The 14,802-nt window shown below is 43.9% G+C and overlaps 1 protein-coding gene across 2 annotated transcripts in view; it reads left to right on the top strand.

Moving 5' to 3' along the window:
* MNT (MAX network transcriptional repressor) overlaps positions 1 to 14,802 on the top strand; it is a 69,977-nt gene that overhangs the window by 14,408 nt on the left and 40,767 nt on the right. The window contains exons 2-4 of one of the 2 annotated variants that reach the window (XM_065418081.1): positions 10,463 to 11,048; positions 13,928 to 13,969; positions 14,640 to 14,751. In XM_065418081.1, the coding sequence (XP_065274153.1) occupies positions 10,463 to 11,048; positions 13,928 to 13,969; positions 14,640 to 14,751 (740 nt within the window). The remainder of the gene's footprint in view (positions 1 to 10,462; positions 11,049 to 13,927; positions 13,970 to 14,639; positions 14,752 to 14,802) is intronic. The other variant, XM_065418082.1, reaches the window with a different exon arrangement.

The raw sequence follows: 14,802 nt of genomic DNA, 5'->3' as shown, positions 1-14,802 counted from the left end.
ATTGTGATTTATTTTCACTTGAATAATACAGTATCAGTAGCCACATCTCCATATAGCATGAGAACAGGGCATCTTGCTAGCACCCTGGAATTGGAATGAAGTACTTGGATCAGCAACAGTTGGGGAAACACTGATGGAGAAGAAACAGCTGGCACTTTTCCTGTGGGCACATTTTTGTTGTGTTAATGAAGGCCCAGCCCCACACTGGAGATATCTGTCAAACCACATCATACTAGAAAGATGTTGATAAATTGGAGAGGGTTCAGAGAAGAGCCACAAGAATGATTAAAGAATTAGAAAATATGCCCTAGAGTGATAGACTCAAGGAGCTCAATCTATTTAGCTACAAAGAAAAGGTTAAGGGGTGACTTGATCACAGTCTCTAAGTACCTGTATGGGGATCAGATATTTGATAATGGGCTCTTCAGTCTAGCAGAAAAAGGTAAAACATGATCAAGTAGCTAGAAGTTGAAGCTAGACAAACTGGAAATAGGAAATAAGGCGTACATTTTTAACAGTGAGAGTAATTAACCATTGGAACAATTTACCAGGGTCATGGTGTATTCTCTATCACTAACAATTTTTAAATCAAGAGTGGATATTTTTCTAAAATGTATGCTCTAGAAATTATTTTGGGGAAGTTTATGGCTTGTATTATACCGGAGGTCAGTCTAGATCACAATGGTTCCTTTTGGTCTTGGAACCTGTGAATCTGTGACTACAGAGACAAAGGATAGAGGCTAGAAAGCAGATGGGGGGGAAGGCGTTAACATCTCTTATAGAGGAAGGAGTGAACAGTGTGAGCCCCAGAGCCAGGAGAGTATTATAAATAAACCATAACCCCTGGTATTCAAGGTGCGCCTAAAGCGAGGCAGATGCCAAGTGCAGCTGGTCAGTGCTCACCCTAATGCTATGCATGTTCCGGATGAGCTAGTGCCGAGTGCACGTGTGTTGTGTGTGGAGAAAGTAGTTTGTGAGGATTGTGCCTGTATGTCGTAATTCTGCATAAAAACGGTCACAGGTGAAAGGCCCATAGGAACTTTTAAAGGCAAATAGAACCATAAGGTATGTAGTTTTATCCCCATGTGTCTTACTCCTGGCCCTTGCTTCTTTGAAAGTCTCTTCCATTCAAACCAGTGGCTCCAGCCAAGACCAGATTTAGTATTTTGCTCTGGTACATTGAAGGATAATTTTTTGAGACAGCATCCTCCTCAATCTCTCATTGCTCACAAATTCCTGCCCCCCCCAAAAAAAAAACAACAACCCTCCAACAGCTTTACAGCATCAATCTTATGTTCGATGTGGTACTTTTCTGAAACTGGGATGCTCTTCCTCCCACATGAATCAGGCTCCTCAGTGCCTAGGGTGGAGGGTTTGAGGATCCTAAGAGCTGCCTCTGTAAAATCAGGTGACAATATCCTGCCTTTCCTAGGGTGGATGGACTTGACCGTCTAATAATACTTAGCTCCTATTTCATCTGTCAGTTTCAAAGTGCTTTAAAGAGGAAGATAAATATCATTAGCCCCATGTTACTGATGGGAAAACGGAGGTGGAGTGATTTTGGCCAATGCCACACAGCAGGTTGAAGGTAGAGCCAGGGATAGAATCTAGGTTTCTTGATTCCCACTTCAGTGGAGAATAAAGGGGTGAATGGTTGGGGTCAAGCCAGGTTGGAAAATGACTCAACCCTCTTGGGCGTGGGTTGGGTCAGGTGGGCTCGAGTCCAGGTTAGGCTTAAAAACTAGGCCCGAGCAGAGCTCTAGTGCAGTGCCTTATTCACCGTAATAGATCCTGACTTAATAGACCCTCATTACTATGATCCTTATACACTTGAGAGATAGATGTTGAACTATCAACTGGGGAAGAAGGTAAAATCAGCTAAACAGAAGTGTATTCAATAGAGATGGGAGGGAGCAGTTGGGGTCGGGTTTTGTCATTTTTATCTGAACTGCCAAACTCAGGAATGCATACTTCATTCCATCTCCTGTTCACACCTGAATCCAGGCCCACACATGTGCCACTGCCTACTTCCCAGCTGTTATCTACCTTTGTGTCAGCAGGGAACCACTTCTTGAGGGAGGGATTGGGTCTACCATCACCCACCGTGCATGTTCTTGTCATCGGTTTCTCATCTTCTCAGCCGCTCTCTCCGCAATCTGCAAAAGCAGAAAATAGTCTTCACACTTCCAATAGTAGTTTATTTGCAATGGCCTTGTCCTGCCATTTTCCAAACACAACCAACAGTGCTCTCAGTAGATTATAGGAATGAGGACGTGAGCTGCATCATGAATATTATTTATTTTACAATGGTAAACCAAAAATATTGTGTTGCTTTTGAAGTCTAAGACCCTAACGTGAAAAAACCAGCGTCCTCCCCATCCCTTCTTTGTCAAAGTCTGTCCTTTTTTCCTATTCCCGACAGGGGGACTCCCACCAGAAAGATCGAATCAAAGCATGTATTCATGTCAGAACTCAGTTGTTTGTAGCTACGGTGTCCCGCCCAAACATTGATAAGCAAACTTTAGCTCTATGGCATTGTCCTCCATACAGCTGCTTATTGCTTCAGTCCACTTGGGATGCTGGGATAATAGGTGATGTTTGCTGTAACATAAGATGCTTATGTTAGTGCTGCACTAAAACATGAAATGACCAAAATGCACCGATACAGATGGTCTTTAAAAGCTGAGCTAAGATCCATTTCTAGCACAACTCAACAGGATTTATTTGTTCCATTTTCCCCAGTCCTACCCCATGAAGCAACCAAACTGCCGGGAAAGGAATCCTCTGTTTAATAAACAGTTATTGTACTTGTTATTCAATATACACTACTAACATTTTTATGGAGGGGCCTGTTTACACACAAAGAAACAGAGCATCATCTCTAGTTAATAGTAAAAGGCGAGATTTTCAAAGGCATACAGGGCAGTTAGGCAGCCAACCCACATTAACATCCAATGGGATTTTACCTTTAAAAATCTAGCCCTAATTCCTTTAAATTCATTTGGAAATTCCAGTCAATAGGCACGTAAATAGACATAAATTACATGATTCAAAGGTAGAGGAAAAAGAATTAAACACCTGGGGACCGATCTGGTGTAAATTGGGAGTAAGTACACTGAATCACACTGATGTAAAACCGGCGTGCGATCAGTCAGAGCTTCTGTGTGGCACGTACAAGTTAATAGAGTAATTTTCGAGTGTTCCCAGCTACCTGAAGTATTAGATGGTTCAGATATACACTGAAATGTGTCAGTATGTTGGACCTGCTTCTCTTCGCATTGACTGCAGTGAAGTTCTGATTTATGCCAAGAGAATTAGGCCCAATGCATAACTAACTGCATGTAGAGTTATGGAATGTTCTCTCTCAATATTCCAGCATAAGATGAGTGATTTGGCAAAGGCAGGCGCTCTTTACACCTGATTTATGAATGCTGACGGTCTGATTTATGAATGCTGTCCAGTTAGGAGCACTAATAACAGCAGGGATACATCAAATTGTAGTCTTGCAAAATGTGTTTCCTTGAAAGGCCGTACGCAGCCTGCTCCTTCAGTGAACTTCTGCATTCTTAACAGTGGCCGCTCCTGACTGGCGGTAGCAGGAGGCCTGGGTAGCTCTGTCCGCAGAACTAGTGCTTGTAATTGCAGCTTGAAAAAATGTCCAGGCCAGTTGAAGGGGAGGCGTTAGACTTAAACCCAGCAGATTATTATATAACGGAGTTAGAGTCCCTGCTGCTGTGTGCTTCTGAACCAGTCAGGCTTTAGTACTAGTCCACTGGTCAGAGAATGTTGACTCTGCTTCCTGTATCCTCATGTGACATGATTTGCTGTCTCTTCTGTTTCTGTTGCTTTGTTATGTGCCACCACTGTAGTTGGGTTGGCAGCTGAACTAAAATCCTCAGCCCGAGGGACTGAAATCTATTCACAGAACATAGGCAGCTTGAGCGGTGGTAGTGAAAGTTTCCCTATTCCAGTGTGCCTCCTTTGTGACCTAGAGAGACCCCTGGGGATCAGAGGGGGGTTCCGCTTTCATGGTCCACTCAGACCTTTTCTCTCTGCTGAGACTGTCAAAAGCGGGTCACAGTTATGAGGGTGAATTTTGGGATGTTGACCCCTGTTCAGCAATCCGTGTGGGCCAGAAATACTGGTGACTTGTATGTGAATGTCACAAACATCATGTGTGTCCTACATATTGGATTTGTATGAGATCATTTACTGGCTTGTAAGTGAACTAATATGAAAGTGGCCCTTTATGTGTGTGTGTGGACTGCAATATCTGATCTATAGTATGCCATTTGCTTCTATATCTGGGCATATGAAGCAGATGGAAAAACTTGTTTGAGATCACCCAAGTTATGTCATACAGACTACTAAAGAGCTCTTAGATGGACTTCTTAAAATCATAGAATCATAGAAATGTAGGGCTGGAAGGGAGTTCAAGAGGTCATCTAGTCTCACATTGAGGCAGACAAGTGTTTGTCTGACCTGTTGTTAAAAACCTCCAATGATGGGGTATCCACAACCTCCCTAGGTAACCAGTGCTGAACTCTCCTTAAAGTTCGTAAGTTTTCCTAATATCTAACCTGAATCTCCCTTGCTGCAAACCAAGCTGATTGCTTCTTGTCCTACCCTCCGTGGACATGGAGAATGATTGTTCACCAACTTCTTTATAACAGTGTTTTACAGATTTGAAGACTGTTATCTCTAAACTAAACATGCCCATTTCTTTCAACCTTTCCTCACAGGTCATGTTTTCTAAGTCTCTTATCGTTTTGTTGCTCTCCTCTGGATTTTCACCACTTTCTTAAGTCTAGTGTCCAGAGCTGGACACAATACCCCAGCTGAGGCCTCACCAGTTAGGCACAGGTATAAAACTGAGAAGGAAGTCCGGGCAAAGAGTTCCCTGTGGTTTGATGAAGCTACAAGCACTGTTTCCATCCCATGGAATCTATTTCCCAGAGGTATATCGGGTGTAATTAAGAGAGGTGTCTTAGGCCTGGTCTACACTGGGGGGGGATTGATCTAAGATATGCAACTCTCTGTACATTGATTAGCATTGTCCTCACTTTGGGGTCACAACACCAGGGCAGCTGCAGGCCACATTCTGGGGTCTTACACTATTTTTATCTCGACTTAAATACCAGGAGCCAGGACAGACATTCATTCATCATTGACTTCAGTTGAGTTATCCCAGGGATGAATTTGGTTTCAGGATTTACCAGCCCTAACCAGACTTGCAGTAAGTCCAGGAGCTTCTGGTTATCAGACCAGTATTTAACTTCTTACAACTAGTTAGAGGTTCTCCTTCCATCCATCACAGGCAGTAAAAACTGGCACCAGTGTAGCGCTGGTGACATACCCCTGGCCTCTGTGAACACAAGTGCCCAGCAGCTCTGATGCTGGAGTACCTGCTCAAACAATTAGTCATCAGGTCACCAGGATCAAATTTCCTCTTGCATTCTGTGCCAGGGCCATCCTGTTGGTTCTGGCTGCAAACCAGGCGGCAAATTGGAGCAAAAGAATTGCAAACAAAGGGCTTTTATTTATTAGTTCTTAATGTTGTTTGGTTTAAGTGAATCAGTCTGAAATGGTTGGTAACTCAGGTTTAAAATCATTTACATCAGTGGATTTCTGCTGATGGGTGTTTGCCCTTACATCTTCCTTTTAAAAAAAATATGGCGATAATGTTATTTTCCCAATATAGCTTATATTAGAGGAGGCCAGAATCAAGGTTGGCACCCAAACACCCCCTTGCTTTGAGGATGTCCAGATCCCAACTTCATCACTTTGATCTCTGTAACAGGCTGAATCCAAATGCTGCATATGAATGTTCTGTGACCTTAGGAGAGTCCAGATGATATGTGAAACTCCTTCCAAGCCGTTGAGTTTCACATGCTTTCCAGCCAAAGTGCCCCCATCTCACAGAAAGGGATGGAAACCTAGTCCTAGTTTTTGAGCATGATCCAAATGTTGCCTTCAGTTTTTCTAGATCAGTGGTTCTCAAAGTTTTCTATTGGTGACCACTTTCACGCAGCAAACCTCTGAGTGCAACCCCCCCTTATACATTAAAAACACTTTTTTTAATATTTAGCACTATTATAGATGATGGAGGCGAAGCGGGTCTTGGGGTGGAGGCTGACAGCTTGCGACCCCCCCACGTAATAACCTTGCTACCCCCAGAGGGGTCATGACCCCCAGTTTGAGAACTCCTGCTCCAGATGCTGGAGTTACTGAACCACCAAGTCCTTGGACCAGTCTGTGGTGCGATTGGGTTTATGCTTTGCTTATAACTGCTGCTGAGAAATGAACCAGGATTCCCAACATTTGTAGGCAGCAGCTGTAATAGAGGAGTAAAAGGGAGGCTTCTTTCCCTCCTCTGCCTCAGCCAGTAGGAACCATGCTGAGCTGCCCTCAGCTGGAATTTGCTCTTTGCATATTTTACACTGCCTGCTGCAGATACTCTCATGCACTGGGCCAAAGTCTGCTTTCAGTTACTCTACTGCAAGCCTGGTTGATTCTAAGCAGGTCTGTGTCGGTTTATCTGAGCGCAGAATTGGGCCTGAATACTTTTCTGTGAGTGGGTTGGTGGGAGGAAATATCCTGTATCATGTCGGACAGCAAGCATGCATGTTGGAACGGGACAAACGTTCTTTTAGAATCTGGAAGAACATTTTATTCCCCCACCTCCTTCCCCACTTGCCCCCCTAAGCAACTTAACTAATGCAAAAAGCTTTTGTTTTTAACGGAGGAAAACGGCCATGAAGTGGAACTGAGCTTTCAGCTTTGTGTATGTGAAAAGGATTGTTTAGCTGTGTGTGTTGGAAGATTGCTTGGTTTGGGGGTTTTGTTTTTTGTTTTGTTTAACTTTTATTTAGTTATTCCCTAAGGGGAATAGTTTTATCAGTGGTGTTTGTCTCTCTTACAAAAGGGAAATCCCCTATTAAATGTAGGTTGATGTGGGTTTCTGTTTTTGTTTAATTTGACTACTCTTCCCACGTTCAGTGCTGGCCAATGTACTATGGGGATAGGAGTCATCAAAGGACTAGGTGGACAATAGAGGAATTGCATTACATTTTCAATAAAGCGAGCGATGTGATGTATGGATTTTTATGGTGGATGAAGACCAGTATTAGATGTTTGGGGTTCATTACTGACTCAGGGCCAAATTCTGCTCTGTTTTAGAATCCACAGTAACTAAAATGCTTCAGTGGAATTACATCAATGGCATAGTATTACATTATTTATATTGTGGTAGCCCCTCGAGGCCCCAACTGAGAGCAGGGACCCATTGTAGTAGCCTCTGTACACGCAGATAATGAGAGATGGTTCCAGTCTAAACAGAGACCTAGACAGGGGAAGCATCTTGCCCAAGGTCATACAGCAAATCAGTGTCAGAGCCAGGAATAGAACCGAGGTTTTCTGACTTGTAGTTCAGAGCCGACTCCCTTGGACCACACTGCTCCTGTAGTACAGAGATTATCATGTCTAGCTTCAGGAGGTGAAGATGCCAACCCTGCTAGAATAAGCAAGTGCTCAAATTCCACTTGCTCAAAATCCCCATTTTCTGGGATTACGAACCTCCTTTATATCCATCCTGTTTTGACGCTGCTGTTTTGGGGAAAGTAGTAAAAAAATGGGGGTCCTGGTGTGCAGTGTAAATATCTTCATTGAGTCAGACATCTTACATACATACAAGGCCTCATGCTTCATAGTACAAGCCAACCGCTAGTTTCTCCTGTGGACAGTTGTGTTTGACAATTGTGGATGTTTCTTGCATCTTCCTCTGAAGAATTTGGTACCGGCCACTGTCAGAGACAGGATAGTAGAATAGCTGTATCACTGCTCTGATACAGCCTGGTAATTCCTTTGTTCCTAAGTATTTGTAGTGTATCAGAGGGGTAGCCGTGTTAGTCTGGATGTGTAAAAGCAGCAAAGAGTCCTGTGGCACCTTATAGACTAACAGACGTATTGGAGCATGAGCTTTCGTGCGTGAATACCCACTTCGTCAGATTGCATCCGACGAAGTGGGTATTCACCCACAAAAGCTCATGCTCCAATATGTCTGTTAGTCTATAAGGTGCCACAGGACTCTTTGCTGCTTTTAAGTATTTGTAGATCATTAAGAGGGAGGAGGGGTCACTGGTACACAGATGCAGTCAATGGACCAGATTCGTGACTGCAATCACTCATGAAAACTTGAGGGCAGTGGATTATCTGCCCATTTCAAAGGAGTGAGTTGGTTTTCTAGATGTTTGATTTAAAGCTGGGAGGTGTCGAGATGCCAAATCAATCTGTTTGTATAACTAAATTTCAGTTGTGCCATATTTGCACTATGAAAGCCAGAGACCTGGAATGTATTTCATGAGGTTTATTTTGCCAGTCAGGACACACACATTTTGTCTGGTGTTGTCAGAACACATGGCCACACGCATGTCCAAGTTAAGTTAAAGGGCCGACTATAATGCACAATGGCAAAGAAATGTAGTTTATGAGCCTTACTCTCTTCTCTGAACAGTTTCACATCAGTCTGTGGGTTTCAGTTGAATTCCTCCTCACTGAGGGCTTTATGCAGCTCCCATTGAAGTCAGTGGCCAACCTGCCATTGACTTCAGTGTTGCTGGATCACACCCTCACACAGCTGTAAATCAGAAGGTTCTCCAGCCCAACAAATCCATTCTGTCCTGAACTCACTCCAGGGAGACCAATTTGAACCACATGCCCACTGTTGATATTACACAGTCTTTGAATGTGCTGGATCACATCTGTGTGAATTCGAAGAGAGGCGTGCCTGAGTCTGTAGGGTTTGCCTGTCTCTCATATACAGGATGTCCTTAGGGAGATGAGGCTGAAATGATTTTTTTTATGCTGGATACCCTCATTGTCTCTGCTGTCTCTGGGCCTGATCCTGCACCCATTGAAATCCATAGGAGTTCGTCATTGCAGCTTTAACAGTTGCAGGATGGGGTCCTTTTAAAAACATTCAACAGCCCCTTTGCCTGTTTATAAATGAAAAAGGAAGAATTGGACAGATGTGCTGTGGATTGAATTCTGCTGCTGTAAATGAAGCTACAGCAGTTTCTTTCTAGAAGTATATAGGCATACAGAGATTGGAGGATAAACACACCGGGGAAAGGGTTCTCTAGAAATGCACTGTTTTGAGGGCTCAGTGCAAAGGGCCTACTTAAAATTGTGTGATGTCATATGGAGGCAAGGACCAGGGCTTCCCTTTTCTTAAGTTTCCTTGTTTTGTTTTTTTTCTCATGATGAAATGTTAAGAACAAGCTTCTGGGAGGCAAGGGGTTAAAATAAATGCGCTTCATGTTTATTAATGCCAAGACTCCAGATTTGCAACCAGGGTTCAGAGGTATTTAGATCTGAGGTTTTGCTTTGGACCTGTCTCTAGTTCAGGGTATAAGATAATAGCTATGGGGGCCAAAAGGTATTCCCTGTCCCAGCCAATATATACGTTATTGCACAACTAGCTAGGCCTGTTGTGAAAGGGTTTTTATCATCCTCTGAAGAACCAGGGATAAGGCCACTACCCGAGGCAAGATGCCGATCTTTATGGTCTGTTGGTCTTGTCTGGTATGGGAAGTTCTGTGTAACAATAAAGGCAGTCAGGCCCAGCCTTCCAGTTTGGGGGGGGGCGGGGAGGAGGAAGAGGGTGTCAAATTTTGGGAGGGGAATTGGGCCAGGACATTTGCAGTCCCACTGCTTGAGACAGTAGGAGAAGGATTATCTAGCGGTATGTGTCTTTTAAGAACATAAGAGCGGCCAGACTGGGTTAGAGCAAACAAAGGTCCATCTAGCCCAGTATCCTGTCTTCTGTCAGTGGCCAATGCCAGGTGCCCCAGAGGGAATGAACAGAACAGGTAATGATCAAGTGATCCATCCCCTGTCGCCCATTCCCAGCTTCTGGCAAACAGAAGCTAGGGACACCATCCCTGCCCATCCTGGCTAATAGCCATTGATGGACCTATCGTCCATGAACTTATCTGGTTCTTTTTTGAACCCTGTTTCTGCCAGAATGCCTGGTCTCACTGCTGCTGGGGAGAGCAGTCTGGTTGATTTGTTGTTGAATGTGTGCAGGACCCTAAAAATGGAGGGTTAACAAGCAGTCCCTTCAGTTTCTTGTGCTGAAGGTCTGGTTCTGAAGGCAGCTCATGTTGTATTTTAATAATCTATGCTTGAATAAAGGGGAAATGTAGGGAGAGAGAAGCATGATCCAGTGGCTAGATTGCAGGACTGGGAATTAATAAACCTAACCTCTATTCCTCACTCTGCACTGACATACTGCATGGCCCCAGGCAAGCCATTTCATCTCCCTGGGCCTCAGTTTCCCCATCAGGAAAAGCGGGTGGGGGGGATACCGATACTTACCAATTTTGTAAAAAGACCTAAAGATGGAAAATACGGTATCAGGGGAAAGTGCTTCACTGTTGGCGCTTTTTGTTTTCTTTTACAGAAGAAAATGAAAAGCACGAAAAGCTCCGCCTAGAAAGAGAACAGGAGCAGAAGAAGGCCAGCGTACAAAAGGTTAACAATGCCTTTCACCCAGAGGACCCAAGGAACGAAATCCCAGCAGTGCCCATCTCTCCCCCTGCACCAGCTCCTCCTCCTCCTCTGCCGCCACCCCTAGCAGCCCCCATATCAGTCATTCCCATCCCCGTGGTCACTAGCTCACCTCAGCAAGCAGCCCAAACCACTCTGTCCCCTCCGCTCATACAACGCCACCAGCCTCTCATAAGCACTCCCAGCATCAGCAAGGAAGTGTCCTCAGTTGCACCTGTTATACAGAGACCATCTGGCCCACTTCTTCCAGATGTCAAGGCTGCTACGCCCCCTTCAGGTAGCCCCAAGCAGTTACCGCAGTATGCAGCTCCAGTACTGGCCATCTCTCAGCATCACGTGGTTCAGCAGCCAATACAGCCCCAGCCTCAACCACATCAACCTCTGCAGCAGCACCAGGCACCGCCTCAGCAGCTCAATGCTCTTAAGCTGGCCCCGGCAGAAGATGCCAAACCAAATGAGCAGAAGAAGAGACCTGGAGGGTGAGTCCCCAGAAGCTTATAAACCGTTGTACAAATACGTCATGTTGCCGCAATGTAGGATCTTTGGAGAGCTTGTGAGGGAAAGGAAATGGAGGAGGAATGGGGGAATGGGATCTTTGAATACTGCATCAAACCCGAGACACCGCTGCTTTGTGGAGGGTTCTCCGACCCTGTCCACAGTCAGATCACAACCATGCAGACTCCATGAGCGTTTGAATACATTTGTTGGCGGTGGGATTTTAGCTTGGCTTTCTCTGGCCAGAACGCAGGTTTTTGTCTGACCCCCGCACTACATTATAAAACAGTTCGCTAGACTACCTCTCTGATCTGGAACAGTGCGCAGGCAAAAAACCTGTCCCTGATGGCCAGGGAAACCATGCAGGGACCCTGTTAGCAACAACTCTGTTTAAACGTGTCATTACAGTATCCCAGTGCAGACAGCATCGTAATTATTTCTTTGTGCAATGATCATTTTAAATTCTAAATTAAATGAAAGGTGAGCACACGGGCACCGTCCTTCACAGAGAAGGAATGCCCTGGCTCTGATGTGCAGAAAGTAACAGAGCAAACATGCTCACGTTTAGCTCTGGTGGATGAGGTCTTTGTGGTTGGCATCTTAGTTCAAGAATTAAAGGGGAATCTTGTTGAGACAAAATTATACCATCCTGGCCTGGAGAGATCACCTTTACCTTTAAGGGGTAGTGACGGCATTCAGTCCCTATTGTCCATTCAGCCTTCCATGCCTCTGCTGAAAACAAGGATGCCAGATGTGATGCTGGCCTTTTTGGTGTGCATGGCTGTTCACCAAGAACTGGGTTGGTATCAAGCAACGAAAAGTGGCATTGTCTTTTGCTCATTACCAAACTGAGCTGGATTTGTACCTCTAGTCAAGAGGTTCAAAGCTCCATAGTCCATTGTTTATATCCTATGCTTGCCAGTCCCCTCTGCATTAGTTCTCAGCATTGCTCTAATGCGACTGGTAAAACAACAAGAATGGAGGGCTGTGAATTCTGCTCATTTGTGGAGAGAGGGTGCCTGGCATTGCTGAAGAGTATCCTCCAGCCCTTGGCTGACTAAGGAGTGATATTGACTCTCTGCCAAGGGGGAATCTCATCTTGTTCGCCTCAGCCAAAGGATAATGGCTGAAGTATGGTGCCTTGAGAGCAGGGGAGGGCTATAAGGTGTAAGAGAAGATTAAAGGATCCATAGTGTCTTTTGGGGATGCAGAGGTTTCTGTCCTCTACCTGCTTTCTTGGGAAGAGGGATAGAAAAGAGCCTAAACAGGAAGCTGTGAAGAGGATGGCATTTTTTCTCCTCAAAATATGATTAGAATTCCAGCTAGAAAGGTTATGATCTTTACCGCTTGATTATCAAAAATGCCAGTTGCTACCAGGATTGCTGGTGAAAAAGAGATTGCTCGTACAGATGGCTAGTTAGACACGTAACTGGCCCTTTGTGTTCATGCAAGTCCATAGTCTATGCAATTCCAGTGATTACACTTCCTTAATAAGTGAGCAGTTGGGTGCCTGATTTTTGGGAACAGGCCCTAAGTGTTTCTTTCTGTTTTGTAGAACTAGCTCTGTTTTTGTGGAACGGGAAAAGTGCTGCTTCAAAACGGATCACCAAAGCCCCAGTCCCTGGGTCAGTCTGTAGGACTCTGCTTGTTGTAAGCAGCCATCTCCAGACTTGCACCCATTATTCCTGGAGGGTTCTAACAATGTGCAACACACTTGACAATTTGGCTTCAAACATGATGTGCTTGTTTCCAGGGCAACAGGACTATTAAGTTTTGCACTCCATACCAGGCGTGCCTGGATCTAAGAGCGTGTACCATACGCTGAGCAAGCCACCTTGTAAATGCTACCCTGTTTAATGCATGTGGGTCAGACACCTCATGGTCTGTGCTGTTGTCTCTCCAGAGCTGCTTGTCCAGACACACGTATATGGAGAGATGTTTTATTCGGCTCATAAACGTTTCATGGGAAAAGGCCCTTGGCTATTTATTTTTAATTGATTGAATAGTTTTAGCCCTTATTTAAAAAATGACCCCACTTGCAGCATATTTTTAATTAAAGGTAAATCATTTTGTAGAGACTTTATGGACGATACTAGAGCTCTCTCCCTGTCTAATAATATACCATAGAATCTGAACACCTGAGCTAAGTTGTAGTGAGGTGGAGGTGACATTTGTGAATTCATTCTGAAAGAAGTTTTTCTCTGTTTTTATAAAAATCTGGAGCACCTGGCCCCTTACTGTCTTTGTTGGACAGTGACTGGAGAATTCTGTTTTCCTTGATTATATTATTTCATATTTATATTTGGTTACATTATTTCAGTTACAGCAGAAAACGAAAATGCCTGCCAAGTACCATATGTTTTAGTTTATAATTGCAGAACTCCCACTCCGACTGGTGGGTGGGCATGGATTAGAAATGGGCCTGAAGTCTGGCTCCAAACACTCTGTCAAAGCTTGGATACTATAGTGATTAGTGCTGTATACATACCCAAAATTCACACTAATGTAAATACCTCTGAGCTTTGCATCTTGTCCCCTCTTTAATGTATATACCTAATATACTAACTGGAACCTATATCTACCTAGTATACAGTATATACATTATATATTGTGTATGTGTATGAGATATATGTGTGTGTTTATAATATATTATTTACATATATAGTATAGATCATATATATAATAGGTCTATGCTATATTTACAAATAATACATTATAAATACTTCTAATTTCTGAACACTTTTCAAACGTTCTTTACAATCTCCCCCTATATCTCAGATACACACACTGCTGAAAGCTCAAGCTGAATGGACATAGTTCTAAACCTGACACTGAGTTTATCTTTGTTCTGTTTGGGTTGCAGGGTTGGGACCAGGGAAGTACATAATAAATTGGAGAAGAACAGGTGCGTAGAAAGCCAGATTTTTGTTTATTGTAACACCCTTTCTTTTGCTTGTAGTCTATAAATACTCGTTTTTCTAGAAAGACTTGAACGAAATTTGTAGTGACTTTAATTAATCCTATATTACCCGGCTTCCTTTTAGCTGACTTTTGTCTCTGTTGCTTCCTAATATGTTTTGCTTACTACCTAATTGCATTACAATAACCTTGCAAAGCCCTGATCCAGCAAAGCACATCAGCACATGCATATTATTATTGTTGCTTATCATTGTATTAAAGAAGTACTTAGAGGCCTCACCTGAGATCAGGGCCCCACTGTACTGCAAATAAATAGTAAGAAACAATCCCTGTCCCAAAGGTCTTACAATCTAAATAGGTAAGTGGTGAGAGGGAAAACAGAGACACAAAGAGTTGACAGGATTTACCTAAGACCACACAACACTTCATTGGCATAATTGGGAATAGCATCCCGGTCTCATACGCTCCAGTCCAGTAATCTACCCACTGGAACACGCTGGCTCAGTTTTAAGAGTGCAAGTAATCCCACTGACTGCAACTCACCGGTTTAAATGCTTTGCTGGATCGGGCCCCAAATTAAGTCCTAATCCTCAATCAAATCACCTTTTTGGTTTATGGTCCCTCAAACTGACGTGCAATTCCTGTTGTTTCTTCAGACGTGCACATTTGAAAGAATGCTTTGAGACGTTAAAACGCAACATCCCCAGTGTTGATGACAAGAAGACCTCAAACCTCAGCGTTCTAAGGAGTGCCTTGCGATACATCCAGGTATGGCCTTCTTGCAACTGATTGTTACTCCGGGCTGCTGATTCGAGAATG

The sequence above is a fragment of the Emys orbicularis genome, chromosome 17, assembly GCF_028017835.1.
Source record: "Emys orbicularis isolate rEmyOrb1 chromosome 17, rEmyOrb1.hap1, whole genome shotgun sequence".
NCBI lineage: Eukaryota > Metazoa > Chordata > Testudines > Emydidae > Emys > Emys orbicularis.
This window is presented reverse-complemented; position numbering and strand designations above follow the sequence as displayed.